The sequence below is a fragment of the Emydura macquarii genome, unplaced genomic scaffold, assembly GCF_026122565.2.
Source record: "Emydura macquarii macquarii isolate MOO-44397 ecotype Brisbane River unplaced genomic scaffold, CSIRO-AGI_Emac_v2 contig_527, whole genome shotgun sequence".
Classification (NCBI taxonomy): Eukaryota; Metazoa; Chordata; order Testudines; family Chelidae; genus Emydura; species Emydura macquarii.
The window spans coordinates 509,548-536,635 of NW_027130664.1; the positions used below are offsets into that span (position 1 = coordinate 509,548).

The 27,088-nt window shown below is 65.6% G+C and overlaps 4 protein-coding genes across 8 annotated transcripts; 2 read left to right on the top strand and 2 right to left on the bottom strand.

Moving 5' to 3' along the window:
* Window positions 1–455: 455 nt before the first annotated feature.
* On the bottom strand, window positions 456–10,540 carry TRIM46 (tripartite motif containing 46). Its single transcript, XM_067539193.1, has 10 exons — window positions 9,966–10,540; window positions 7,735–7,990; window positions 6,549–6,892; window positions 5,756–5,899; window positions 5,123–5,218; window positions 4,639–4,892; window positions 4,245–4,366; window positions 2,562–2,861; window positions 1,738–2,035; window positions 456–1,364 (listed from the first exon to the last, which is right to left on the bottom strand). Exons 1-10 carry the CDS (start codon window positions 10,026–10,028, stop codon window positions 989–991), a joined length of 2,253 nt encoding a protein of 750 aa, XP_067395294.1. The 5' UTR covers window positions 10,029–10,540; the 3' UTR covers window positions 456–988.
* Window positions 10,541–10,975: 435 nt separating this feature from the next.
* Window positions 10,976–14,054, top strand: KRTCAP2 (keratinocyte associated protein 2). Of its 2 annotated transcripts, XM_067539192.1 has the most exons (5): window positions 10,976–11,165; window positions 11,924–12,078; window positions 12,196–12,259; window positions 12,613–12,679; window positions 13,156–14,054. In XM_067539192.1, the coding sequence occupies exons 1-5, from the start codon at window positions 10,991–10,993 to the stop codon at window positions 13,274–13,276; spliced, it is 582 nt and encodes a 193-aa protein (XP_067395293.1). In that variant the 5' UTR covers window positions 10,976–10,990; the 3' UTR covers window positions 13,277–14,054. The 2 variants fall into 2 exon arrangements, with proteins under 2 accessions (XP_067395293.1, XP_067395291.1); XM_067539190.1 differs by lacking the exon at window positions 12,613–12,679.
* A 5,386-nt stretch (window positions 14,055–19,440) lies between these two features.
* Window positions 19,441–20,199, top strand: DPM3 (dolichyl-phosphate mannosyltransferase subunit 3, regulatory). Its single transcript, XM_067539113.1, has one exon. It carries the CDS (start codon window positions 19,471–19,473, stop codon window positions 19,747–19,749), a length of 279 nt encoding a protein of 92 aa, XP_067395214.1. The 5' UTR covers window positions 19,441–19,470; the 3' UTR covers window positions 19,750–20,199.
* A 2,372-nt stretch (window positions 20,200–22,571) lies between these two features.
* On the bottom strand, window positions 22,572–26,847 carry SLC50A1 (solute carrier family 50 member 1). 4 transcript variants are annotated; one of them, XM_067539115.1, is made up of 6 exons: window positions 26,689–26,847; window positions 25,401–25,478; window positions 25,048–25,171; window positions 24,638–24,799; window positions 24,165–24,284; window positions 22,572–23,828 (listed from the first exon to the last, which is right to left on the bottom strand). In XM_067539115.1, exons 1-6 carry the CDS (start codon window positions 26,757–26,759, stop codon window positions 23,727–23,729), a joined length of 657 nt encoding a protein of 218 aa, XP_067395216.1. In that variant the 5' UTR covers window positions 26,760–26,847; the 3' UTR covers window positions 22,572–23,726. The 4 variants fall into 4 exon arrangements, with proteins under 4 accessions (XP_067395216.1, XP_067395215.1, XP_067395217.1 ...); XM_067539114.1 differs by lacking the exon at window positions 22,572–23,828 and having other exon boundaries at window positions 23,877–24,284; XM_067539116.1 differs by lacking the exons at window positions 22,572–23,828; window positions 26,689–26,847 and adding an exon at window positions 26,571–26,660 and having other exon boundaries at window positions 23,877–24,284.
* Between the last annotated feature and the right edge of the window lie 241 nt (window positions 26,848–27,088).

The window sequence follows — 27,088 nt, forward strand, 5'->3', positions numbered from 1 at the left end:
TCAGCACCCCGCTGCCAGCGCCCTTCTGGGGCTGCCTTTGCAGAGTGGTGCTGAGGAAGCTGCAGGATGAGCCCAGCTATGGGTGGCAGAAGTGGCTATGGGCTGCAGCTGGGCTGGGGGAGCCAGTGAGCCACAGCTAACATTAGCCTTTAAAAAACCCTCTGCCTAACCCAGCTTCCCCCCGGCCCTGGGCCCAACCAGCTCCCCCGACCCCCTCGGATCCAGCCAGCCCCCCCAACCCCCTCAGGCCCAGCCAGCCCCCCTTCCCCCCTCAGACCCAGCCAGCCCCCCTCCCCCCTCAGGCCCAGCCAGCTCCCCCACCCTCAGCCCAGCCAGTTCCCCCCTCAGGTCCAGACAGCTCCCCCTCCCTGCTGCCCCACTCACACCCAGGCCCAGCTCTAGCAGCGCAGGCAAGGCCAGCTGGCTGCTGCTCCCTGGGCTCTTTGGAGGCATGCTCTCAGGAACCCTCTCCCGGGCCCTGCCCACCCCCAGCCCAGAGCCCGGCAGGATGGGGCTGGCGCTGGGGCACTCACAGCTCGGACTGCAGGGTTAAATGCACATGAAAGGAGGGCATCATTTCAGGTGGGAGGAGCTGGGTGGGGAGAGGGGACCGGGGGGGCACCCTCCCCCCACAATCCAACAGAACAGAAAGGTTTCACACGCCCAGCAGGGAGATGCGGTGGAGCAGAGCCAGGCTCTCTTGGCCCGAGGCCTCACTCAGCTCCGGGGTGGATGCCATGCTGGCAGGTGGCTGCAGCCTGCACGCTGGGCCCTGGGTGCCGTTGCTGTCCTCCCCACTCCCTCGGTACATCCCCCTCCTTAACCCCGCAGGCCCCGCAGCTCAGCGCTCCCCACAGCCGAATGCTCTCGCAGGTCAGAGGGCAGGCCCAGGCAGGCTTCTTGCTGGCGGCGTGTCCGAGGCTCGCTGTCCCACGGCCAGCAGCTGGCCCCGGGGCCAAGCCCCGGCCTGTGTGCACCAAGGGCCAGCTCAGTCCAGCTTGGAGAAGCCCCCGATGGTCACTTTGCGCTCCTGCTTGTTGGCCACCAGCTCCTGCAGATGCAGGGCCCCACCCCCAATGAAGCAGAAGGCTGGGCAGACGGGCCCCGAGCAGTCCACGCTGCACTCCCACAGGCCGCGGAAGGAGACGGCGTCGTAGAAGCTCACCTTGCCCCGCTCGTAGTCCAGACAGATGCCAATGCGGGGGGGCAGGGGGATGGTGCAGCCACTGGGGTCGCGGGAAGTGAGGGCTGAGCTGTGGGAAAGCAGGATCTTGCCCATGCCAATGGTCAGGAAGGCGTACGGGGGCGGGGCGTCCACTGTGGCATCCTCCGCCCCACTGTCGTGCCCGCTGTCTGGGTCATACCTGCCGGGCAGGAGGGGGAGGGTGAGCACATGGGACAGGCAGACACACACGGATCCACCCCGAGAAGATCCTGTCCACATGGGCACCACAGCCTGACGGGGGGGAAGCCCCCCCCAGTCTCTGCCCCTTGGCCCGCTAGCATCCATGGCCCTCCCTTAGGGAGCTGGGGGAGCAGAGCCAAGACCTTAGCCTGGTGTGGGGCCTGACAGCTCCACGTCAGCTGAGGAACCCCTGACATGGAGGGCGGGGCCCAAGGGGATGCTGCCCACAGGCCCTGCTGTGCAATGGGAGCTCCAGCCCAAGGCCCTCGGCCCTGGGGGCACCGCTGGGCCCTGTCCCCCCCCGTGTGTGTAGCCCAGCTCCTGACCCTCACCTGGGGCTCACCACATCCTGTGGCACCTGGAACCACTCCTGGAGCTTGCTCTCCAGCCCCACGCCCACCTTGACCAGGTAGGAGCTGGGGTCCACGCAGCAGGCCCAGTAATTTCTGCCCTGGGTGATGGCCACATCGCCAATGACCAGGTCGATGGAGAGGTGGCAGCTGGTCATGAGGCGCTCGGCGGCGAAGAGCATGGGGAGGCCAGGCACACTGCGCACGGTCCGCTGGTCCTTGCTGATGGCCAGGCGGTCCCGGCTGAAGCCCCAGCGGTTGTCAAGGAAGAAGTTCAGGACTGAGACGGGGGAGAGAACAGAGAGTGGAGAAAGGCCGAACGACAAGGGGTGGCCCCACAGCTCTACAGACTGCTCTCTTGGGGGACCCAGGGGGCACATGTGACTCCTCAGCCTGGGCCTCCCCCTAGTTGGGAGTCCCCACAACCCGGGTTGAGTGGATGTAAGTCACAGCCACTGCATGTTCAATGCATTTCCCCTTGTTGCAGTTATGGGGCTGGGGCGACTCCCAGGGGTGCATCCCCTGTGGAGAGGCCGAGGGTTGGATTAGATCCCCCCTCACCTGGTGCGGGCGGTGTGTGCAGGTAGGTCCCCCCTCACCTGGTGCGGGCGGCGTGTGCAGGTAGGTCCCCCCTCACCTGGTGCGGGCGGCGTGTGCAGGTAGGTAGGCCCCCCCTCACCTGGTGTGGGCGGTGTGTGCAGGTAGGTCCGGGCGGCGTGTGCTGGTAGGTCCCCCCTCACCTGGTGTGGGCGGGCCCCCCTCACCTGGTGTGGGCGGTGTGTGCAGGTAGGTAGGTCCCCCCTCACCTGGTGCGGGCGGCGTGTGCAGGTAGATATCTTCGCTGTACTCCCCAAAGCCGGCCTTGTTGCAGCCCTTCACCCGCAGCACGTAGACGCTGTCCGTGTCCAGGTACTCCACCAGGGTGCTGGTGCCCCGCACCTCCTCACGCCGCTGCCACAGCTTGAGTGCCTTGGCCCTGGCGTCGGTCTTGCGGTACTCGACGGTGAAGTGCCAGGCGGGCGGCGAGTGCTGGGGCAGGCGCCAGCACAGGAAGATCTGGTCGTAGGCGTAGGTGCGCTGCGTGTCGATCACAGGCGCGTCAGGAGCTGCAGGGAGAGACACGGACATCAGGGAGCTGCCCTGCGCGGGGGGCAGGTGAGCGGCCAGACGCAGGGCGGGGGCATTCCGGACGGACGGACGGACGCACAACCAGCAGGAGTCTAGGGGAATCTGACTGCAGAGAGGCTGTGCGGGCACCAGGGGAAAGAGAGTCAGGGAGACGGGGGGCGAGCTGCTGAGAGGCGCCAGGGACCAGACAGGCTGTGTGCAAGTGGGGGGGAGGGGGGAGACAGAGAGAGAGAGAGAGAGAGAGAGAGAGAGAGGCTGAAGACACAGGGGTGGACGATGGGGGGCGGGGGATGGGAGGATGGGCACAGAGTGATGGGCAGGATGGAGGCGGAGACTGGGGACCTGGGTGCAGAGCTGGGACAGAGAAGGATGGAGGCAGGTGAAGAGGGCAGTGCTGGATGGAGACATGGGAATGGGGGATGGGGACAGGATGGAGGAGTGGGGGATGGGGACAGGATGGGGACAGGATGGGGATGGGCGCAGACGGAGGGGTGGGCACAGAGAGAGCAGGGCAGCGCTGGGGCGGGAGAGTGACTTGCCTCGGGTACTTCAGTGACGACTCAGCAGCGGCCATGGCCTATAAACAAACAGAGGTAGAAGCAAGTCTGAAAAGAGTCACCAGCCGGCTGCAGTGCAGGGCCCGGGGTGGGCACCTGCCACGGGGGGGGGGAAGCACCTGCCCTGGCCGCAGGGACACTCCCCTGCAAGGAGGCCTGGTCCAGCCTTGCCCGGCTGGCTACTCACCCTTCCACGTCTGCTCCTGGTTCTGTCTGCTCCCAGCCAAGCCCCACCCCGCAGGCCTCGGTTCCCAGCTTCCTGCCCCTCTGCCCTGCCCTGCCTGCCGGGAGCCTGAAGCAGAGGGGGAGTGACCAGGCCGAGCCCCGTGCACTCGCAGATCAGCTCGGGTCGGGGCTGCTGAGTCAAGGGATCCGTCTGCTGACTCTACAGGGAAGCCTCCCTGTGTGTTTCACGTGCCCTGCCTGCCCCCAGGAGCCAGCAGCTTCCTGACCACCTGGATAGGGCAGGACCACACCTTACCCAGGGGCTGGACCTGAAGGGCGGGAAGTTCAGGGGAACCCACGCAGCCACTTCCCCAGGAGGTCTCTCTCAAACAGCTGCCAGCCCAACTCCCTTCCATGCAGAAGGGAGATGAGGGGTCCAGGCTGCCAGACAGGGAGCTCCTCGTTGTCAGGCAGGGAGCTCCGCCCCCTCAGCTCAGAGCTCCGCCCCCTCCAGTTGTCAGGCAGGGAGCTCCTCCCCCTGCTTTGTTCCAGGCAGGGAGCTCCTCCCCCTCAGCGCACAGCTCCGCCCCATGGCCAGTCACTGGGGGTCCGTAGCATGGCTCCAGCTGACACCTTTACCTTTGATAAAGCTCAGGTCCGTGAGCAGCTTCATCTCCCTGCTGACGTCCAGCTGGAAGCGGCTGAAGGACGAAGTGGCGGCAGGTCGGAAACTCTGCAGCGAGTCTGTGGCCCTGGCGATCCTACGGCGACAGGAGATTGGGGGCGTTGGTGCGACGGGCCCCAGTGAGCGGTGCCGGGTGCCAGCAGCACACTGAGTCCATCCGAGTCCCAGGCTGGCATGTGAGGCTCCCGGCTCCTGAGCACTGAGCCCCTCCCGCCAGCTCACAGAGGTGCGAGGCTCCTCCTGCATGTTTCCGACTGCACTGGGAGACGGTGACAGTTCACCAACCCGATCCCCAGCCCTGGGGCCCTGGCCCTGCGCGTGCCCGGTGGTGGCCAGAGGGGACGGTACCTGTTGTGTAGCTGCTTAGCTGCCTGGACGAAGCAAGGGTGGTCGGTCTCCTTCAGCACCTCCTGTGCATAGCCCACCAGGCCCGAGTTCTCCAGCATGGCCTGGTGCACCTGGATCTGAGAGCTGAGGCTGGCCAGCCGCTCCTGCTGAGACTCCTGGATGGCCTGCAGCAGGGCCGTCTGCTTCTCCTCCAGCACCATGCACAGGCCCCGGATCAGCTGGGAAACCTCTTCCTTGGCCTGGGACCCATTCACCTGCCCAACCAGAGCAGAGTCACCATGGGGCGGGGCAAGGGCAGAGCCTCCCTCCACATGGGACCCTGTGGCCCAGGGGGCTTTGGCACCTGACCGGGGGAGCAGGAGATATCGGCCCTGGGGATGGAGCACAGCCAGGATGGGAGCCCAGTGCGCCGGACACCTCCTGCCGTTGCCCTAGGGGTGACGCAGCGTCCCCTTCCCCGGCCCTAGCAGTGCCCCTCCCTCACCTCGGTGTGCTTCACTGCTTCCTCCAGCTCCGCAATCTGCATCTGCACCGTTTCCTGGCTGCTCAGGATGTATGCCAGGCTCTTCATCAGCTTCTCCTGCGTGGGCAGCGTGGGCAAATGAGACACAAGAGCCTTTCACCTCGCACAGTCCAGTGCATGTGCTGCAACGCACCCAGCTGGATGGACTGGGCGGTGCATGGGGGGTGGGGGGCTCTGAACCCAGCCGCTTAGGTATGCACGCCAGGGCAGATGAGCATGTTAGGAATCCCCTGCATGTGCCTCCCAGGAACAGAGACCCGGCCCCACACTGCAAGGCCATCTGCGCCTGCACCGCTGGTACTGGATCCCCCAGCCTGCGCATGCCCTGTGGGTCTGCACCCCCCAACTCTGGGATGGGGGTCCCCCCTCTGGGTATGTCCTGCCTGTGCCTCATAGCTTGGGCACAGAGACACCCCTCCCTCCCTGTCAATGCCCCATCTGCGCCTGCCCATCTCTGGCATGGAGACACATGCTCCACTCTGTCCACGCCCCAAGTGCCAGCACAAAGACCCCCCACCATCCATGCTCATCTGCACCCCACAGCTCTGACCTGGGAACCACGGGGCCCAGCAGAAGCCCAGGCGCGTCCCTTACCCTCAGTGCCTGGTAGGCGCTGAGCACAGGCGTGATCTTGTGGCTGGTGTGAGCACGGCGCATGCGGCACAGCTGGCACACCAGCCGCTGGCAAGTTTTGCAGTAGTGAGTCACCTCCTCCTTGTGCTCTGGACACAGCAGACCCTGCACGGCAAGAAGCACGCTCAGCCACACCTGTCAGGGCCCGCCCTTTCCAGCCAGTCTCCCCCACCGAGCCCTTGTGCCTCCGCAGCCCCCTCCCAGGTCCGCCCCCCTCCTCACCCAGTGCCCCTGGGTGCCTCTCATTCAGCAACACCCCCCCCCCCCCCCCCCCGCCCGCCCGCCCCGCTGCCTCTTCATCCCTTTCCAGCCTCGGGCCTGCTCCAAACTCGGCACCCCCACTCAGTGTCCCTGGCAGCACGTGCAGACCCCAGATGGGTGAGACGCCGTGGGCTGGCAGAATCCGGCCCTGGTTAGGACTGCGTGCCTCCAGATGGACAGGACGGAGCCCGCCCCACACTGCCCTGTCACCTCTGCTGCTGCCTGTGCAGTAGGGACCGGGGCTCTTTGACCTTGGAGCCACATTCAGGAGCCTGCTGGCCCCTGCTCTGGGCATGAGGGTGACGCGGCCACAGTCTGGGCCCAAACACACTGTCCCCTCCCCCGCAGGGGCCCAGTGCCCAGATCTCTTCCCAGCCATGCCCCAGCATGCAGGTCCCAGCCTCCACCTGGGGTCACAGGCTGCTCACACCCAGGCCTCCCCGTGGCCCATGGTCCCACCTCCCTGGACTAGCTGGAGTCTGGGAGCGCCCACCTTGGGCCGGAAGGTGAGGGTGGGCGGCGTGGGCTCGTGCTGGGCCTTTTGGGTGCCCCAGGGGTGGTAGAGTTTGAAGCACTCATTGCAGAAGCTGGACTTGCATTCGGTGCAGCCCTTGGTGGCCTCCAGCTGGGGCGCTTTGCAGAACTGGCACATGATGGCGGTGCTGATGTTGATGGTCTGGCGGTACCGCTCCACAATCCGCTCCAGCGTCAGGTTCCGGAACAGGTTGCCCAGGCCCCGCTCGCCCAGGTCCACGTCCCGCTGGCAGGCTGGGCATGGGAAGCTGATGGTCTGGGGGTGCATGGCTCCTCGCTTCCGCCCAGGATAGGTGCCGAAACCTGGGGGAACCCGGAAGCTTGTTACAGGACATTCAGTCCTGCCACGACCATGGCTTCCCTGCCACGGCTCACATCACCTATCATGGCTGTCACCCCCCTGCCACGGCCGTCACCCCCTGCCACGGCTCACATCACCTATCATGGCTGTCACCCCCTGCCACGGCCGTCACCCCCTGCCACGGCTCACATCATCTATCATGGCTGTCACCCCCCTGCCACGGCCGTCACCCCCTGCCACGGCTCACATCACCTATCATGGCTGTCACCCCCCTGCCACGGCCATCACCCCCTGCCACGGCTCACATCACCTATCATGGCCGTCACCCCCCTGCCACGACCGTCACCCCCTGCCACGGCTCACATCACCTATCATGGCTGTCACCCCCCTGCCCGACCATGGCTTCCCTGCCACGGCTCACATCACCTATCATGGCCGTCACCCCCCTGCCACGGCCGTCACCCCCTGCCACGGCTCACATCATCTATCATGGCCATCACCCCCTGCCCTGGCCCACTCCCCCGGCCACTGGGTGCCTGCATCATCTGCCCCTTGCACAGGAACCCCAGGCCTGGCTACCCTCCCAGTCCCCGCCTCCTCCTCCTGGCCTCAGAGTGAGCTGCCCCAGGGAATCCCCTCACTGAGCTGCACAGACCCCTCCAGCTCTGCCTAGAGGGGCTGAGAGCCTGCTGCTCCCAGATGCCCGTTGGGGGCTTGTTAGGGCTCAGGGGAGGTGGGAGCTGCACCCCCAGGCCCTAGCAGGAAGGTCCCTCTGTGGCAGGGCTGGGGATCCCAGGACATGCGTCACTGTTCCCCATCTCTGGGAGCCGGGCTCTGTCCGCACCTGACTTGAGGAGCCGATCCAGGCGGTCGGGTTTGGGGATGACCCTGCGGCCCATGCGGGGACTGCGGGTGGCTGGCGTGGAGGCAGGCGAGCTGGGTTCTGAATTGGGATCGCAGCAGATGTAGCCATGCTGCACGAGGATCTCACTGGCACAGACGTGGCAGACGTTGTGCATGCAGGGCAGGGCCAGTGGCTGCTTGTACATCTCCTTGCAGACAGGGCAGATCAGCTCCCGCTCCATGTTCTTCATGCTGGTCTGGAGAGGGGCCAAAGAGAAAGGTCAGACCCCGGGGAGCAGTCAGCAGCAGGGCCAAGGCAGTCCCCCTGCCCACCCTGAAGCAGGCAGGCCTCGGAGCTGCCTGTCCCTTCCCCCACCAGAGGGGCACTGGGGCTCAGTCCTGACCTGGGAGCTCGGCAATCTTTGGCAGGTAACAAGACGCGCCACGTTCTCAGAAGATGCCAAGCTGGATCCAGGACCTGCCCAGCCAGCCCCCAGCTAGGTGCATGGTCCCAGACCACTCCAGAGTCTGGCCACCCTGCCGTGGACTCTGACCCCAGCTCCCAGGCTGGGCCTTCTCCAGCCCCTGGCTCTTGGAGCAAAGAGCTCAGGGAGTTTCCCAGAAGGACCCCAGGAATTACATCTGCAGTGATGCCTGCTTGATCTCTGCCCTGCAGCGCTCCCCATGCAGGGGTCAGGTCGATATTGCAGAAAGGCTTTATGGGGGTGAACATCTTCCTCTGAGGCAGCTGGAGACGAGATCCTGGGCTGGGGGGGGCCCAGCTGGGAGTGGGGACACCCGGCCGGATGATGCCTTTGGTCTGACCCGGGGTTAAAAGGAGTCGGTTCCTGGCTGGCTGGGCCCGTTGGGGTCTGGTAGTGTCTGCATTGTGCTTAGCTGCTCCACGAGAAGGTCTGGAACAGCCACGTCCCTGCTTGTTCACCTTTCCCCTCTACCCCCCCCCCCGCACCACCCCCCCCCACACCAGCCCTGTTTGCTGTAGGGTTGCTCTGCAATCTCCCACCCAGCCCCAAACCCATCCAGTTCCAACCTGGAAAGAGCAAAATCCCAGCTCTGCTTATGGCCCAAAGAGACCAAACGAAGTGTGGGTGGCGCAGGCCCCCCCAGCCAGTCCCAGGGCAGGTGCTGAGTCCCAGCTCCGGAACCCACTGGCTGCCAACTCCCCCAGCTGGGCAAAGAGCTTCCTCCCCCACACACCCCGCAAAACACGGCTCCCTCTGCCCCAACGCCCCATTCAAGGACACTCCTCTCCTGGCTAGGATGCCCCTGCTGCTGCCCCTTGCGTGTCTGGCACATCCCAGGTGCATCCTGCCCGGCTTGTGCTCCTTGGCGCCGCAGACCCCCCCCTTCCCCTGCTGCTACACCACACCAGGGAGGAATGAGCAGCCAGCACGCAGAGCCATCCATCTCCTGGCCATGGAGCCAGAGGCCAGGCAGGGGCAGATTAAAAACCCTGACAGCCTCCCTGCTGGGAGGCCCTGGGGAGGGGGAGCTGTCAGCTGGCCAGGGCCCTCCACCCTCACCAGGGCCAGCACTCACCTTGCTGCCTCTCTTGGATGCCATCTCTGCCTTCGGAAAAGGGGCGTAGATGACACAAAGCAAGGGGTGGGGGAGGGAGGGAGGAGGGGGATGGTGAAGGGAGGGGCAGGGGGAGAAGGGGGCAGGGCAGAGACAGAAGCTGGACTGGGCCCTGCTGCTGCTGCCGCTGCTTGGCAAATAGCCCCGGGAGCTCCTGCATAGGGTTGCCATGGAGACTGAGGGATCTGCAGGGATGCTCAGGCTCCCTCTCGCCCATGGGGAAGGAGGCGAGGCAGGGCAGGGAAGGGGGCAGCGGTGCCTGGCTGCTGGGCTCCGCATCTCGGCCTCAAGTGCAGCAGGCAGCGAAGCAGCCGGGCTGATGTGGCAACACCTGATCAGCGATAAAGGGCACCCCGGCTTCCTGCTCACCCCCTCACCCCCCGCATTGCACGCCCATCCCCCATCCACTCGTCCCCGTGCGTTGCACACCCGCTTCTCCTTTGCACTGCACAATCATCCTCCCGCCCCGTGCATTGCACACCCCATCCTCCGCAGACACACGCCGCGCCCTGCACACCGATCTCCCCGCGCACCGCACACCCCCCCCGCCGGGCAGTGCACCCCCCCCCCCCCCCCAGACATCGCCCCCCGCCCGAGGAGCCGGCTCGCGCCCGCACGCAGCCCGCCGCTCACACTGATCCGCACGAGCGCATCCATGATGGAGGTGAAGCTCTGCAGATCCTCGCCCTCCGCCATGGCTCCGGTCCCTCCAAGCCGCTCTGCTGCGGGAGGGGGCGCGGGGAGCCGCGCGGAGGCAGGCAGCGGTGCGCATGCTCCCCGGCATGGGGACCCGCGGCAGCCAGAGCATCAGCTGGGGGAGCGCGATGGGGGCGGGGGCAGGCGCTGGGGGCCGGGCTGCGGCCAGAGGAGAGGGGCTGGCACGCCCCGGGGCAGAGGGACAACGCTGCCCCCCAGTGCCATGGGCAGCAGTGCCAGGGAGGGGCAATCAGGGCAGAGGCAGCCGACTGGCCCATCTCCTGCAGCCTCCGGCACCCCCCGCTGCTCAGCCCCGTTCCCAGCCACGCCGCCTTCAGGTGGAATGCCCCGAGACCCCCAGCAGTTTCGCTGCCTGGGCCTGCAATCTGAGTGCTGGCCTGGGAGCCAGGCTCCCCGCCCCCCAGCTGTGCATGGCTAGAACAGTGAAGCCTGAGCGAGCCAACAGCGAGCCCTAACGAGCCTCTTATTGCAGAAAGGGGCCACAGGAGACAAACAAGGACAGGGAGGTAGTGAAAACCACGTCAGCACTGAGGGCACCTGCCACAGCACGGAAGTCAGCAGGCAAATGGTCTGCTGCTCCCTGCCCCTCTGCTCCCAGCTCCCAGCCCACTGGGCTGGTGCAGGGCTAGTGCAGGAGGCCGGAGTCTCTGTATCCATCTACCTGTCCATACTGCACCTTGGTGGGCACAGACAGTTCTCACCCCAGTGCACAGTGCCCCACGGCCCCAGACCCCCTCTCTCCCATAAGGACCTGTGGGGAGGCTGGGTGGATGGCAGTCGCTATAGGAAAAGTGCAATGGCGCCGCCCAACCTCCAGGAGGCGCTGCATTGCAAGACTCTGCGCATGCGCACGGAAGCGCACACAAAGCGTTGCAATATCTCGTCTGGGCCGCCAGGCGGACCAGGGTTCGCTCGAATCCCAGCTCCAGTTTGGATTGCGCATGCGCAACAGAATCACCAGTCGGCCGCTGCCGCGTCCCCTCCAGGGTGGCTTAGGCCTCGCACATGCGCAGTACGGCTCGCCGCGTCGGGTTGGCCGCGCGTGCGCAGGAGACCGGTTCGGCGCGAGTCTGGGTCTCAAAGCTGGCAGTGGCGGCGCGTCGCGGGGCGTTATGGGTAACGGGGCGGGGGGCGCGGGGCGCCTTGCGGGGGGGCCCGGTGCTCGGGGCCGGATGCCCTGTGTGAGGGGGAGACCGGGGGGGCGGTGCCCTGTGTGTGTGTGTGGGGGGGGGACACTGGGGGGCGGCGCCCGGGGGGGGCCCGGGAGGGGGCGGCGGCGCCCCGTGGGGGGCCCTGTGTGTGTGGGGGCGATGCCCTGTGTGGGGGGGACGAGGGGGGAGCGGCGCCCTGTGGAGGGGGGACCAGGGCGACGGCGGCGCCCCGTGGGGGGGGCCCTGTGGAAGGCGAACGACGGGGGGCGGTGCCCTGTGTGTGTGGGGGGGGACGACACTGGGGGGCGGCGCCCGGGGCGGGGACCGGGAGGGGGCGGCGGCGCCCCGTGGGGGGGCCCTGTGTGTGTGGGGGCGATGCCCTGTGTGGGGGGGACCAGGGGGACGGCGGCGCCCCGTGGGGGGGGCCCTGTGGAAGGGGAACGACGGGGGGGCGGTGCCCTGTGTGTGTGGGGGGGGACGACACTGGGGGGCGGCGCCCGGGGGCGCCCCGGGCAGGTGTGCGGCGCTCAGGGCAGGGCCGCGCCCAGCTGACGTCGCGCCCATCACCGTGGCCCCTGGGCGCCCAGGGCGCGGCCTGTCGTGCAGCGGCTGCTGCGGGCCGGGAGCCCCGGGGCGGGCGGCGGGCTGCGGGGGGAAGCGGCGGGAGCCGGGCCGCGGCACAGCGCCCCATCGCCTGGCTCTTGCTCTTGCTCTGCCCCGCAGCTGTGGGCACCGGCACCTCCCTGCTGCTCTCCTCGCTGCTCTCGCTGCTGCTCTTCGCCGGGATGCAGATGTACAGCCGGCAGCTGGCCTCCACCGAGTGGCTGACCATCCAGGGCGGGCTGCTGGGCTCGGCGCTCTTCGTCTTCTCCCTCACCGTATCCTTCGGGACGGAGCCGGCTGAGGCAGGGGCTGGGGGAGAGCCTGGCGTGGGGGCGGTCCCTGCGGTGCCCCTCGGGGTGCTGCCTCCCTTCATTTCCTTAACTCGGCTCCAGGCCGTCAACAACCTGGAGAGCTTGGTCTTTGGCAAAGGGTTCCAGGCCAAAATATTCCCTGAGAGTAAGTGCCCAGCTGTGCCGGGGAGGGCGCTGCACTCAGAGCTCCCGCTTAGTTCAAAGAAAAGAAACAGCAAGACCCCAGGGGGGCGTCTGATTATTCCTGAGACCCTGGGTGTGCAGGGAGCTGCCCCGCCGAGAGTCCAGTGCTGCGCTAACCAGACACGCCCCCACAGGGGGACCCCAGTTCTGCACTGGGAAAATCCCCCCAGTGCTTCTCTCCCAGTGGGACCCTAGCCCTGCCCTGGGGTGAGGTTTCCACTCCCTGCTCTCCCCACTCCCCTGGGGGGAGTCTGGCTTACCTGTGCCTAGCAGAGACTCACTGCCTCTCATTTCTCCCCTTCTCTCTTGCTGCAGTCCTCATCTGTCTCTTGCTCGCACTCTTCGCATCAGGCCTCATCCACAGAGTGTGTGTGACCACCTGGTACGTAGAGAGCCCATCCCAGGGCGGTGGACAGGAACAAGTCCACTCAGGTCTGGGCGGGGGGGACATTGCCCTGGGGAGCCTCGACATCCAGCTCCTGCTCTAAGGTGCTGTCAGGGCTCAAGGGACTTGCTGGGCCTTATTGAGCTCCTTTCCCCTGCTGGTGGTGCTGCCCCTGTGCTGGGCTAGGGGCTGCAGGGCTGGTGGTGGCATTCCCCACCTGGTGGTAAAGCAGGTTATAATTGCTTGACTGGCTTCATCTCCCGGTCCATGAAGCCCAGGATTCTGCCTCTCCCAGGCCCGTGGCAGCATCCTGCAGTAGCTGGTGAGGGATAATCTGCCCTCAACCTGGTCTCTAATAGCAGGCAGTTGGCTCCAGTCCAGCCCAAAGTGGGAGGTCATGTGAGGAGTAGGTGAGGTGCCTGCGTATGGGCAAGGGATGGTGCTGACTGGCCTGCCCTTCTCTCTCCTCCCAGCCTCATCTTCTCCATGGTTGGCCTCTACAACATCAATAAGATTTCCTCCACACTCTACCAGTCTGCAGCACCCATGGCAGCTCCCGCCAAGGCCATTGGCAAAGGCAAGAAGAGGAATTGATGCCCCTGTGGTCCCTGTGCTGGGGGCAGCCTGCCCACCACAGGGCCAGCCAAGGACTCTGAGGCACCCAATAAAATAGTCGCTTTGTAACTTCTTGTCAGCAGCTCCTGTGGGTTCTTTAGCCTCGTGGCTGTGGGCCTGCCTGCTCCCCTTGCCCAGGTCCAGCTCTTCTGCATGTTCACACCAGGGCCGAGTGCCGGCAGTGGGTGATGCAGCAGCCGGCATTGCACGGATGGCTGACAGCGTGGATGCTTCCTCCTCTGCACACGGGGCAGTGTCCGGCAGGGGGCACTGTGGCATTGGCAGAAACTGCGCACGTGGGCAGCACGGGACAAGGCCACTTAGTGCTGCTGCCCCCCGTTCTCGTTCTCGCCCTGCAGACCCCAGGCAGTGCAATGCAGGCTGCTCTGCCTGACCCATGGAATCCTCCAGCCCCCAGGGAACGGCGCTCATTCAGCAGAAGAGGGGTCAGCGGAGGTCACTGCCTCTGGGCTGCAATTAATCGCAGTGCAGTGCGGGGGAACCCAGCCACTCTTGGTTTAGTCTGTAACAGACCTAGCACTCCTACCTGGGCCAAAGGCAGGGCCCCGGGACGTCAGCTGTGCAGAGCCCTGTGGCCAGGACTTTCCCAAGAGCCATCACCACATCCCCATCTCTTCTCTAGCACCACAGCCAACTGCTGCCCAATCCACTAGCCATCCTAGTCCCTTCCCCTTGCCAGTTCTTGTCTAGGAACATCTCCCTTGTTACCAGCCTCCACAAAGCGGCGTCTAGCAGACACTGGACAATAAACTGCATTGAAACCCCACACAGCAGTCCCCAGCATTCACTCAGTGTGTGGCCTCAGGTCTTGGCTGCACCTGTGTCTGCTACCCCACCTGCAGTGATCATAGTTGCTCCCCCAGCTCCTGGGGGCTATAGGGATTAACAGGGGCTGGACTAGGAGCAGCCGGTGGGTGGCCAGCAGGTCAGGCTCTTTGCAGAGGGCAATGTAAGGCCTAACCTGCCTTTCTCTCCCCCGCCCGGGGTCAAAGCACTGCTGGGAAGGAAGGTGGGGGGGGGGGGCTGACTAAAACCAGGCCTGCTGAACAAAGGGTCTGTCTGCCTGGGACAGCCCAGACAGTTTGTGACTCAGCATGGGGGGAGGGGAGTGGCTGAGTGCTGTCTGGGTGGGGAGGGAGCCTGGCAGCCCCCCTTGCCCAGCTCCGGGGAGTGAGAACCTGCTGACAGTGTCTGTCTAGACCTGCAAGCTGAGGAAATCCCACGGGCTGGGCAGGTAGGTGCAGGCCCCGGCTCCAGCAGGGGTTTACTGTGTGGCTGGTCTGTATCTGCAGCATCTCCAAGTGGGTCACGGCTGCAGCTGGTAGGGGGTGGGCGGAGTGCTCCCAGTCGCCGGGGGGGCCATTCCCACAGGGCTGAGTGGTTGCTCCCCAGAGCCTCTGCCATCTGCATTTATCCAGGGGACAGCTCTCGTCTGGCCAGGCGATGGGTCCTTCCAGGGCTAAGGAGAGTGACTCCACAGCCCAAATCCTCTCTGGCAGGGGCAGAGGAGGGACCGACGCCCCGCGCTGAGCAGGAGCATGTCCTCACTGGTTGTGGTCCTGCTTTGCTCCAGCTGCTAGGCCAGGCCCATGGGATGCTGCTATGCCAGCTTCTTCTAAGAGGCAAAGCATTTATTCCAGCTCCTGTGCCAGCGCTTGGCAGAAGAACAAAGGCACCTTCCCACCCCCTTCCTCCCAGCACATTCCCCAGCTCTGGGAGCCTCTCCCTATGCAGGGTGGGTCCAGTGGGCCAGAGCCAGGGAGGTTCCAGCAGCAGGGGCCTGCAGGAGGGGACTGCCAGGCCTTAAGGTGCAGTGAGAGCCTAGGCTGGGCCCAGGAGCCCTGGGTTCAGAGCTGCTACACCACAGCCAGCCTGCTTCCTGCACAGTCTTGGCCTCCCAGGTAGCAGGGGTGTCCCTGCGTGGCTGGTGGTGACCCACCCTGGCTAACCCAGGGGCCTCGTGCTTCTAAGCAGCTCCCTGGGCACTGGCGCTCTCCTCTGCCCAGGCTTCCTGCTTGGCATCTCACTCAGAAACTGAAGGGGAAGAGAGCAGAGACCCAAGCCCGTCCCCCCTCCTGAGCTGGGCCCTTGGTGCTGGGAGAGAGGTCCTGAGGGATGAGGATGGGGGCTCCAGCACTCACACTTGACCCAGTGGGTGCTGCTGGCCCCAGGGCGTCGCTGACCCAGGCTCCTGCAGTCCTTGTTCCTATCCTGGGGGGTGAATTGGGCCCACAAGCAGAGCCCCCTGACCAGGGGAGGGAGAGCCCCTGCCCCTGCGTTCGTTCCAGGCCTGGTGAGTGCAGACAGCAACCCCTGGCCTGTGCAGAGGTAGCCTGGGCCCCGCTGCTGCCTAGGCCTGGCCTCTGGGACGCACTCCCCCTGCCTGGTTTGTCAGGAGCCGGGCTGGGCAAAGGTGCGTGGAGGGGAGCTGTTTAACGGGGAGGCTATGGCGCATGTGAGCAATGGCAGCCCTGCGCAGGGGCTGCTCAGGAGGCAGCAGAGGGTCCGGCCAGCCCCAAGCAGGAGCAGCCATCAGCTGGCGGCAGAGAGCTCAATGGGGGCTGGCCCCCGCCGTGACGCCTGTTCCCTCCTAGGCCTCTGGCCTGTTGCAAGCAAAGCTTGGCAGCGCTCGAGCTGCGGCCCAGTCCCGACATCAGTCCCTTCAGTAGCTCCCCAGCTCCTTCAGCTGCCAACTCCCTCGTGAGGGCTGCCCTGCCCAGGCCCATGGGCCCAGCTCTGGGTGCTGGTGCCTTGAAGGGGGGGAGTGTGGGGGAGAGGGACAGGAGCCAGCAGTGAGGCAAAGCTACGCCAACAGGAGATTAGGCCGTGCCCTTAGCTCTCCGGGCAGGGACTGTCTCCTGCTGTGTGCGTGTACAGCGGGGCCAGACCCTGACTGGGGCGTCAGTGCTACAGCAATGCACAGCAGGACGGGGCCAGTCTCTCTCCCAAGCTCTGGGAGTTCCCCCCCCCGCCCCGGCTCTGCTCTGCGCCCCGAGCCTGGCAGCGGATCGGGAGCAATGACTACAGCTGGAGAGCCAGGCAGGACTGGAGAGGGCTCAGGAAGGGACACGGTAATTGTGCGCTGGGGAGCAGGGGGAGGGAGAATCTGTTCTCAGGCTCCCGGCCAGGGGACGAGGCAGGGGGTCCCAAGCTGCAGGGGGAGATTTTGCCTCTGGCCTGGAGGCCAGGCTCAGTCCTGCTCAGCAGCGATAAGGCAGGCTCCCCGGCTAATTAGCTGCACATTCCTGCAGAGATGCCCAGGGGGCAGGTGAGGGGCCCTGGCTGTAGTGGCTGGAGCCGTCACCTCCCCCTCCCTCCCATTGCAGCCCCAGCTGCTGTGTGATCTGCGTGGTCCGGCCACCTGGGTGTTACACCAACAGCTCTTGGAGGCACTGGGCCACGCTGCCCTGCAGGGAGGGACGTCACCCCACCCCCCCGGGGCATTTCACAGCTGTACATGTGAGTTGCAGACAGGGAAACAAGGGGGGAGGGGCAGCCCATCCCAACACCCCGTCTCTGCCTGCCAGGTCAGGTGTGCACCTCCACGGCCACTGGCCCCTCCAGCCCTGGCCCTCACCGGACGCAGAGGAAACCAGATGTTTCCTACTGCTGCCTCGTTGCTCCCGGCCGCGACAAACAAGGAATCCTGGTGCTTCCTCTGGGCTGGCCGGGAGCCCCAGAAAACAAGCAGGCAAAACAGGCAACAGGGAACGGGGAGGCAGCTGCAGGGTCCTGCTAAGGGTCCCTTTGTCCCCCCTGAACTCCCTAAGGCCCCGGCAACCCAGGCAGGAGCTCTTGGGCCCAGAGCACTACCATCGCTCTAGGCATAGGGGGTGGTCTCAGGTGCAGAGCACTGCTGCAATCCCCCCAGCCAAAGGGTCTCAGGGCTGGGGTCTACAGGGAGCCGTGCTGCCCGAGGGGTCTGGGGCAGGAGCTTTGGAGCTCCGCACTCTGTGAGCAGCTCTCCCTGCAGCTCCTGCTGTTGGGACGGTGGCAGCTGCCCTCAGCTCCCAGCCCTTCCTGTGCGTCACCCTGCCCTGTCTGCGTGTCAGTGAGAACACGCCATCCCCCCGTTCCCAGCGCCCCGTGACTGGGCTCAGCATCGCTTCCCAGGGAGAGCGCCAGGCAGTGCCTCCAGCTCACTAACCTTCCATGCAGTGCCAAGGAGCCAGCCGGGCGGCCCAGGTGGCAGCAGGGCAGGCCAAGTCCCCAGGGCTATAAACCTGGCACTTGCAAGGGCATCCAGTACTGCTGGGGTGGGGCAGGATGGGTCACCACTGCCAGGGAATGGGAGGCCAGTGTGAGCCACCCACGACAGGGAGGTGGGGGGAGGGTGCAGTGGGGGCACCCAATCTCAGGGGTGGGGCATCTGGAGGGCAGGGGGCACCCTGGGCTGGGCTGGAGGAATTGTTTGGACCAGTGCTTTGTGCCACGACACAACCGCATGGTGCCTCGTTCCTGGCTCCAGTCCCAGGATCAGAGCAACGTGGGGCTCCTGAAAGGGACCTCGAGCCATCATCAAGTGCAGCCCCCTGCACGGCGGCAGAACCAAGTAACCCAAGACCAGCCGAGCAGCCCTGACAAGTGTTTGTCCGATCTGTTCTTAGCCCCCCGCCCCGAAGACGGGGATTCCACAACCTGCCCTGTGCACCTGTGCCAGAGCTCAGCTATCTTTAGGGCAGAAAGTTTTCCTGAGATCTCACCGGACTCTCCCTGGCTGCAGATGAAGCCCACTGCTTCTTGTCCTTCCTTCAGGGGCCGTGGAGAATCGTCACTCCCTGTCCCCTTTCTAACAGCCCTTCTCAACATACTGGAAAACTCTTCTCAGGACTGAGCGAGCCCAGCTTTGTAACCCTTCCTCCTCGGGCAGGTTCCTAAAGCTTTGGGCAGGTTTGTTGCTCTCCTCTGGGCTCTCTCCACTTGTCTCCATCTTTCCTGCAGTGGACACGGGACTCCAGCTTAGGCCTAGGCAGTTCTGAGTAGAGCAGGACAATCACCTGCTGTGTCTGACACGCGACGCTCCTCTTAATACGCCCCGGAATGAGAACAGCCTTTCTGCAACTGCTTCCCACTGACTCGGATCCACTCTGACCCGCGGACCCTCGCCAGCAGCACAGCCGCCTAGCCTGGCAGCCCCATCTTCTGGCTGGACATTTCAATTTTCCTTCCTGGGCCAAGTACTTGGCGCTTGTCTTTGCTGAGTTTCATCTGGCAGATTTCACACCGGTTCTGTCATTCTCTCCTCCTCTGTTTCCATGACAGCCGCATCTTTAGCAATTGGGAAGAACCGGATGGGGGAGGACAGGGGGCAATCGGCGCCTACGTGAGAGACAGGCCCGAATGTCGGCGCTGGCCCCATCACACGGGGAGATCTGGTCCCCCCGTATGTCCCCCTTGTCCTCCTCTCTTCTCCTGCGCCGAGCGGCACCGCCAGGCCTGGCTAGCAAACACTTCTGTGTACAGCCGCACAGCGGGCCCGGCCATGTGCACCTCGGTTCTCAGCGCAGGGTCCCGCAGCGCAGCGGGTCTCCCCCCGCCCTGGTGCAGGGGGCTCACGCCGTGGGGGTCCCGGGACACGGGGTCCCTTTGTCGCCCCCTGTGCAGCTCCTCGCAGGAATGTGCCGGGCCCTGGGCGGGGCACGCACTGCACGGGGCGGGGCGGGGGCCCCCAGCGGTGCCAGGGTCCGGGCCGGCCGCCCCCCCCCGCAGCTCAGGCAGGGCCAGGCCCCGAACTCCAACTCCCAGAAGGCCGCGCGCCGAGCACGCCCCCCACGGGTCACGGCGCCTGGGGATGACGTCAGCGCTGCGACAGGCGGGGGGAAGGGAACTGCCGGCGGCCGAGCGGGGAGGCTGGTGAGGCGGGGTCGGCGGGGGGTAGCGGGCTCGGCGGGGGGGGGGGCGGTGCCCAGGGGCGGTCGCGGTCAGGCTCTGGGGGAGGTCGATCACTGCGGTGCCGGGAGGCAGGGGGGTCGCGGTGGGGGGGGGCGGTGCCCAGGGGCGGTCGCGGTCAGGCGGGGGGGTCGGTCTCTGCGGGGGGGGGGTCGCGGTGTCCCGGGCCCGGGGCGCTGCTCACGCCGCCGCCCGCGCCGCTCACCTGCTCCCCGCGCCTCTCTCGCAGCCCGTCCGTCCGTCCGTCCGCCCGCCCGCTCGCCATGACCAAGCTGACGCAGTGGCTGTGCGGGCTGGCCCTGCTGGGCTCTGCCTGGGCCGCCCTTGCCTTCGGCCCCCTGGGCCTCCGCCTCCCCCTGCCCTGCCAGCAGCTGCTCCGGCCTTTCCCCGCCTACCTGCTGGTGGCTTTCGGCTGCTACTCCCTGGCCACCATCGGCTACCGCCTGGCCACCTTCAACGACTGTGAGGCTGCGGCGAAGGAGCTTCAGGAGCAGATTCAAGAGGCCAGAGCAGACCTGAGCCGGCGAGGGCTGAAGTTCTGACCTGCGGCGTGGGGAGGCTGGGCCCCGGGAGCTGAGCCGAGCCGAGCCGAGCCGAGCCGCTCGCCTGCCTTGGATCGGCACAATAAAGAATCCGTGACCATGGCTAAGCCTCGCTGATAGCTGGGGAAGGGTCACCGCAGAGGAGGGTGCTGGGCTGGTGCCTGCTGTGGTAGGGCGGGGGCCGGCTCCATCCCCTCAGGAGCGTGGGGCCAGGGCGAACACGGGCCCTGAGTGCTCTGCTGAGAGCACACGAGTGGGGTGAGGAGTGGGGGACTCCATGGGGATGGTCCGTGCAGCAGCTTTCTGCTTCTAGAACGGCCTGCTAGAGCACTTCCTGCAGGACAGCTCCAGCCATGGCTATGGGCAGGGATGCAAAACCATGCTCCAAACCGTCCCCAGCTTCTGTTTGCCAGATGCTGGGAATGGGCGATGGGATGGATCATGCAATAATTGCCCTGTTCTGTTCATTGCCTCTGAGCACCTGGCACTGGCCGCTGTGGGGAGACAGGACACTGGGCTAGATGGATCCTTGGGCTGACCAGTCTGGTCATTTTTGTGTTGTTCATGCCTGCAGCCAGGCCCCATGGGTGTGGGGTTCATAGCTACTCCCACATACAAACAGGGAGTCCTAGGAATCACCCAGGTGCTGCTGGTGGTGACTCACTGACTGGTGCTCTTCCCTCTGAGTCAGTGGGGAGCCGCTGCTCTAGCACCATGCAGGGGAAAGATGAGGTCCTGCCTACGGGGTTGTGGACAGTCCCAGGGAGGTGTGTAATTCTGTGCTGTTCCCTAAATCCCCCGTGTGTGGTACTGCTGGGGGGGCAGTGCCACATCCCACCCCGAGGCGGCTGTCTGAGCCGCAAACTGCCTGCAGCCCGCACCCCAACTCCTGTTTACTTGTACTTTGCCTCAGACTCCTCTGCCTTCCTCCTCCTCCGATGGCCCCCATCAGGTAGTGGGCATTCAATCCACAGGGGTGGGGGCCGTCAATCAGACCAAGTGACAAGGTTGCGGCTCCCCCTAGCTCAGGCTCCACCGTGCTGTCTGTGAGCGCAGGGGGAGGCTCCTGTCCCCCAGATGTGGCTCTGAACCCACAGGCAGTAGGAGTTTGAGTTGTCATTTCCAGGGGGCTAGCGAGAACCTGGCTCCCCCAGCTCAGTGACATTTACAGGCTGGCTTTCCGCTGTGAGCGAGTTCCCTGGGGCAGAGCCGAGCAGGGTTTTTACAGCCCCCACTCCAGGAGAACAGGGAGGCTGCTTCCTCGGAATCGCTCCTGTGGGTCCCAAAAGCCCCATCTATGGTCTGTCTCCCTGCCTGGCACAGGTTGTGCTGCACGGCCCATGTGGCTCCCATCAACCACAAGGGCGGGGCTGCTGAGTCTGTGACACATGCTGCTGCCTGCCTCCCTGGCAGACTCTCTGGGTTCCTTGCATACCAGCCAAAGGACTTTCTTGTTCTTAATTATTGGCTGCGCATCCTTCTGTGAAAGGAGCAGTTGGTATCAAAAGGTAGGAATGGGGCTAATTAGCAGGAGCAACTAATTAGCTGTTTCCTGAGCAACAATGGCAGCAAGGAAGGCGGGCCAGCCCGTGCTTTCCTGCAGTCTCAGCAGCGCGTGGCCAGTCGTTCCATGGCAGTGCCTGGGCATGACCCTCGTGACTGACTCAGCTGAGATGCTCCCCCACACCCAGCGTGGCCCCGCCCAGGCTCTGCAGGGGGGACGCTGAGAGCACCCAGCTCTGACAGGGAGGGAGCTTTATGGATGCTGCTGAGACCAATAGGGACTCCCTGCAGCAGGCTGCGCCACCAATCCCCAGCCCCAGGGCAGAGGAGCAGCCATCACCAGGCAACAGGGGCTCCACCAGCAGCCGCCCCATCATCTCGGACCCCTGGGGGGCAGTCAGGATCAGAACAGCCCTGGCCTGTCGACCAGCGCAGGCCTCCGGGGAGGGAGAGCTGGTTTTTGGAGCGGGCTGCAGCACTGACTCAAATGCGGTCATGCTGCCGGAGCCCAGTGGACACAGGCAGTGTGCCAGGTGCTGCCCCTGTGTGTGAGTGGGGTGACTGTGACCCTCCAGGGCTACCCTGCACAGGGCACCCATTGACTTGGGGTAGGGGGAGCCTGCAGGGTCAGGCCCTGAGGGAGCCCCTCTCACTCTTTCTCCTCTGTCACAAACCAGGCCTGGGAGGGGCCCACAGATCCCAGTAACAGGCACCAGGGCTGGGGCTGTGAGTGCGCCTGGGCTGCTGGGTGCATCCCCACAGGTACCCAGGATCCCCTGGCCCTCCCTCTCCCCGGCAACACCCCACCCACACCCCTGTACCTCCACACTGCCCTGCGCAGGAGGGACGCACCAAGGGGTGTTCAAGGGCGTCATTGCTGCCTTTCAGCAGGCTGAACCCAGCAGGAGGCGGGAAGCTGAGGCGAGCCAGGTGGACACGGGCGGCCAGGAGGCTGGCAGTCCCTCCCAGGGCTGCAGAGCAGGGGCTCTGCCCCTAGCACTGAGTAAGCCAAGCCTGACCCCAGCTGTATCTGCCCCCATCGCTCCCCACTGAAACTGAGGCCAACCCTGCCCCCAGACGGCCAGATCTGTCCCAGGGAGGGCTGCAGCTCCCCAGGGAACCCGGTACCTTCCAGGCTGTGGCAGCAAAGCTCCAGGACAGCTCCCAAGAGGCCCCTGGGGCCAGCAGGGAAGCTGGGTACAGAAGGGCCCACAGGCCAACTGCAACTCCCAGACTGCAGGCAGGGCAAGCTGCCCCCTCTCCCACACAACCACCTCACCTCCCCTCTCCTCCCCTGGAGGGTCCCGGGATCCAGCCCCACAGCCTCTGCTAGGACAAGAGGGTTTGCTGTGAATACTCGGCGCCGCGAGCTGGACTAAACCAACCCACCTGGGAACTGTGGGACGGATTGGAGCCGGTGCCCCTAGAGAAAGGCCCCGTGTCCCATTCCTTGTCCCCGTGAGCCAGCCAGTCCCCTGCCCTGGGGCTGGAGAAGAGATGGCTTCCAAGAGGCCAGTTACCTGAGCCCCTGTGTCCCCTGCTTTTTCACTCCACCTGTCCCCCAGGGGGAACAAATGCCATTTCTTCCCACTCACAGGAGCCTGCAGAGCAATAGAGGACGTCGGGTGTTGGGACAGGCTGGAGATGGTGGGCAGGGTGTGATGGAGCAGTCGGGCTGCAGGGGCTCCCTGGCCTAGGAGTTGGGGAAACGCAGCAGAGATGCAAGAAGGGCACGGGTGTGGCCTTTCCAAGCAGCATGTGTCCCCCTTCCATCCCCACTGAGTTCTGGGGCCCTCCCCAGCCCCTGGCCTACTCCCCTTGCCTGGGACGGAGGGAACAGGCACCACGCCCTGGCTTTGATTTATTACAAGGCACTTAAGATCATACAAAACAGCAAAACAAAGCAAGGCACTCAGCGGAGAGAAGGGCAGCCCCCCAACACCACACAGCTCCCACCACAGCCCCCCGGGATGGCTGAGCAGAGCAGGGAGAAAAGGGTCCTGAGAACTGGCCAGATGCATGGGGGGCGTGGGAGGGGGCACTGCTGCAGTGTATAAGGCACTATTCCAAATAAAGCAAATTGATTAATTACAAAGGAAAATGGCTGGAGGTGGAGGAGAGCTGGGGAATGGGGGGGAGCCATCCCTCGTGGCCAGAGAGCGGGGAAGGCAGCCGTAAGTTCTCAGAGCCCCCGGGGGGCAGCACCTGGGTAATGCCGTGCACGGCTCTTTGGCTTAGACAGGAGTCAGGTGGCTGGCAGGGGCCTCCACCGGGGTGGGGGTGAGGGCAGTAGAATCACAGTGTGAGCATTGGCTCCTTCTCCCTTCATTGGTCAGTGAACATACTGGGGACATGGGGGTCGTTTGGCCCCTTGGCCAAGGAGCCAGGTGTGGACCTGCCACCAGCGCCCCACCTCAAGGGCTCAGTGTGGTGCCTTCCTTCCCCGGGATGATGATGATGGCGGGTCCCCGGCCTCAGGCCTGCAGGGGCTTGTAGAGCTTGTCGTGGTCCGGAGGGAACTGCCAGAATAACCAGAACCGCAGGACGCTGGTGACTATCCCTGGCATGTTAGGGACCTGGGCGGGGAGGATACAGAGCCGGAGGCAGAGAGAGGAGAGCTATAAATTCCGCAGCAGTTTTATTGTCCCCCCCACCCTGAGCCAAGCTGCTCCATCAGCCACGTGTCACTGGGGAAGCTGTATCGGCCTCATGGCAGCCAATTAATTCAAATCAAAATCCACTGCCCTGAGTGTGGATCACGTGGCAGCACGGGGGGCTCTGCAGGATGACTTGGGCAGCACGCACAGTGCTCGCTGGGGTTCTGGGCCTGCCCCCAAAGTCCCAGGGGGGCCGGCGGCCCGACCACGTGGCAGGGAGTGAGGTGCTCGGCCCCCCCACCAAACGGCACTCACCATGATGTAGAGGTCGCTGAGCTGGAAGCCATACAGTGTCCAGCTGGTGGAGGCCAGGAAGGTGGCCACAGTCAGCGGGAAAGACAGGCACTGGGTCGACCTGGTCCGGACGATCTTGGCCTGCAGGGCACACAGGAGGGCTAAGTCAGGGCACCAAGAGGAGCTTCCTGCAGACCCCAGGGCCCCTCCCAGAGCAACACCTGTCTCCTGTGAGGCCTTGGCAGCGGAGGAGCATGAAACCAAGGAAGAGCCAGAGCTGAGCGGCTCGCCCCGTGGGGTCTCCTCTGGACTCCATGGCCTGTGAGCTGAGGTACCTTACACAGGTCCCCACAGGCCCCAGCACACTGCTCTGTCCCGATCCAACAGAACGCCCCCAGAAGGCCTGCATGCTGGAGCCTATGCCCAGGCTAGTGCCACCATGGGGCAGGCTCCTCCACCCCCCCCCCAAGGCTGAGCCCAGGGAGCCCCCGCACCAGGTCAGCCAGGGGTGAGAGGTACATGCTGATGGTGAAGACACTGCAGAAGAGCCCCAGGCGCGCCAGGCGCACATCCACGTCGGGGATCAGGAGGCCGAAGTAGCAGTACCCGAGGATCAGCACCCCAAGCAGGGCCAGGCTCTGCAGCAGCACCCAGCGCTGGCGGAAGAGAAGGAGGCAGTCAGGGCCAACCACACAAGGCACAGGAAACCCCCTTCCCAAGAAACGCCCCCGCTGGACCCCACCCCAGGAACCTGCCTCCCCAAGCCAACTCCTCCCCTTCCCAGGAATCCCTCAGAGCAGCTCCCTGCCGAGCCGGTTCCCCCAGGGCATCTCCCCCCATGCCAGCCCCCTGGGAGCCGCCTCTAGCAAGCCTGGCAGGCGGGACGGCCTTGCTGCCCACCCACCTTCTGCGGGCTGAAGTAGAAGTACACCAGGATGTAAAGGGTCTGCAGCGCCGCCCCGATGGCGTTCACGGTGATCAGCGTCCAGTCGTGCTTCAGGCACCCGTAGCTCAGCCAGCTCAGGTTACTGCACAGGGAGACCCGGCTGGTGGGTGGAGAGCCCCACCAGCACCAGAGTACGTCCCCAGATGTGAGCCGCCCAGAGCATGTGCTCCCCCCACGCTCCAAGCCCCTGGAGCACGTGCCCTGCCCAGCTGTTGTCCAAGCCCCCCAGGCATGACCCCTCCACTGGAGCCCCACCTCCAGCAACAACATGGCCCTCCACCCGAACCCACGTCAGCGGGGGCTTGACATACTTGACATCGGTGGTAAGGAAGGGCAGGAACTGGATATTCTCCACGCTCCGTGTCCAAAACATCTGGCGTAGGTCGGTCCTAGGGATAAGACACGTGAGAAACGCTGCCTGTCCCCCCAAATCTGAGGGGACCCCACCCCAGCCCAATGCCCCCCAAGTGTGAGAGGCCACAGCTGCAGTGCCTGTGACCATGGTGGCACCCAGCCAGCGTGCTGCCAAACCTCCGGACGGCTTGGTGTTTTTCATCCGGCTGGTTACATGAGAATCTCACTGGTGGGGCTGGCTGCAGACGCGCGGCTGCCTTGGGGCAGCGCTTGGCTGCGGTAGGATTTTATACCGGTCTAGTGAACGGGGCCGTCATCCCCACGGGATGGTGCCTCCTACCAGACAACGCGTCCCCTTCCCCTCCTCTCACTGGGTGGATAAACCAGGGTAACTTTCTACTGCAGGCAAGGCGTCAGTTCCCAGCCCTGGTGTCTGCAGAGCAACGCTGGCAGTGTGGCCCACCGCCTCCCCCGGCACGGGCAGCACAATTCGGTCCACGGCTGCCCTTCTAGAGACCTCGGGGCTGCGCAATGTTGGCCAACTGCAGCGGCCCGGCCGTGCCTGGTGCTGCCCCCACCAGCCAGGGCCTGCCCCACAGGCCGGCTGCGGGGACCACTGGGGGAGGAGCCCCCGGGGCAAGTTCCTGGGTCCAGACGACAGAGAAGGGCTGGCACCTGCCATGCCCTAGCGACCCCCAGCCCAGTCTCGCCAATAGCCCCCAGCCCCTAGTAACCCCCAGCCCGGCACAGTCCCACCCAGACCCCAGCCCAGCCCCCCAACCTCTAGTAACCCCCAGCCCGGCACAGCCCAGCCCCACTCTTGCCCCCAACCTCTAGTAACCCCCAGCCCAGCCCCTAGTAACCCCCAGCCCGGCACAGTCCCGCCCCGCCCCCAGCCCAGCCCCCCAACCTCTAGTAACCCCCAGCCCGGCACAGTCCCACCCAGCCCCACTCCTGCCCCCCAACCTCTAGTAACCCCCAGCCCCGCCCCCAGCCCAGCCCAGCCCCACTCCACTCCAGCCCCCCAACCTCCAGTAACCCCCAGCCCTGCCCCCCGCCCCCACCTCCAGCCCCCCAACCCCCAGCCCAGCCCAGCCCAGCCCCCAGCCCCACTCCTGTCCCCCAACCTCTAGTAACCCCCAGCTCCCTGCGGCCCGGGCGGCCGCGCTCCCCGCCCCGCCGCCTCCCGGAAGCGGATCCGGATCCGGGGCCCGGCCCGGCCCGGCCCGGCCGCGCCGCACTCACAGGCCGGTGGCGAACATGCCGAGGGTGCAGGCGATGCAGGCCCCCGAGAGCAGCGGCAGCGGCGGCTCCATGGTGGGCTGCGGCCGGCGGAGGAGCCGAGACTGAGGCCGCCCAGGCCGGGCCCAGCCGAGACCCGCCCCCGGCACCTCCCCGGCCCGGCCCGGCCCGGCTCCCGCGGGGGCCGCCGGCACCAGCCCCCCAGCGCCACCCGCCAGCGTCCCCCCCAACCGCCCCGGTCCCCCCCCCCCCCCCCCCCCCGCCCCCATGGCCCCCCAACGCCCCCACCGGCCCCCCAGCGCCACCCCCAACCGCCCCGGTCCCCCCCATCCCCCAGCATCATCCACTAACTGCCCCAGGTCACCCCCGGCCCCCCCACCGCCCTTTGGCATTGCAGGGTAGC

What these genes read in the sequence shown, in the direction of transcription:
- TRIM46 (XM_067539193.1), bottom strand. Translation starts at nt 10,028, where the DNA reads ATGGCGGAGGGCGAGGATCTGCAGAGCTTCACCTCCATCATGGATGCG. An exon ending in GCGCCTACCAGGCACTGAGG is followed by an intron (nt 5,219 to 5,755) that starts GTAAGGGACGCG and finishes CTGCCCACGCAG; the next exon opens with GAGAAGCTGATGAAGAGCCT. An exon ending in GCACACGCCGCCCGCACCAG is followed by an intron (nt 2,036 to 2,561) that starts GTGAGGGGGGAC and finishes CCCCCGTCTCAG; the next exon opens with TCCTGAACTTCTTCCTTGAC.
- KRTCAP2 (XM_067539190.1), top strand. Translation starts at nt 10,991, where the DNA reads ATGCGCAACAGAATCACCAGTCGGCCGCTGCCGCGTCCCCTCCAGGGT. An exon ending in CGCGTCGCGGGGCGTTATGG is followed by an intron (nt 11,166 to 11,923) that starts GTAACGGGGCGG and finishes TCTGCCCCGCAG; the next exon opens with CTGTGGGCACCGGCACCTCC. An exon ending in GGCCAAAATATTCCCTGAGA is followed by an intron (nt 12,260 to 13,155) that starts GTAAGTGCCCAG and finishes CTCTCCTCCCAG; the next exon opens with CCTCATCTTCTCCATGGTTG.
- SLC50A1 (XM_067539114.1), bottom strand. Translation starts at nt 26,759, where the DNA reads ATGGAGCCGCCGCTGCCGCTGCTCTCGGGGGCCTGCATCGCCTGCACC. An exon ending in GGCATGTTCGCCACCGGCCT is followed by an intron (nt 25,479 to 26,688) that starts GTGAGTGCGGCG and finishes TCTTATCCCTAG; the next exon opens with GACCGACCTACGCCAGATGT. An exon ending in TCTACTTCAGCCCGCAGAAG is followed by an intron (nt 24,800 to 25,047) that starts GTGGGTGGGCAG and finishes CTCTTCCGCCAG; the next exon opens with CGCTGGGTGCTGCTGCAGAG.
- DPM3 (XM_067539113.1), top strand. Translation starts at nt 19,471, where the DNA reads ATGACCAAGCTGACGCAGTGGCTGTGCGGGCTGGCCCTGCTGGGCTCT.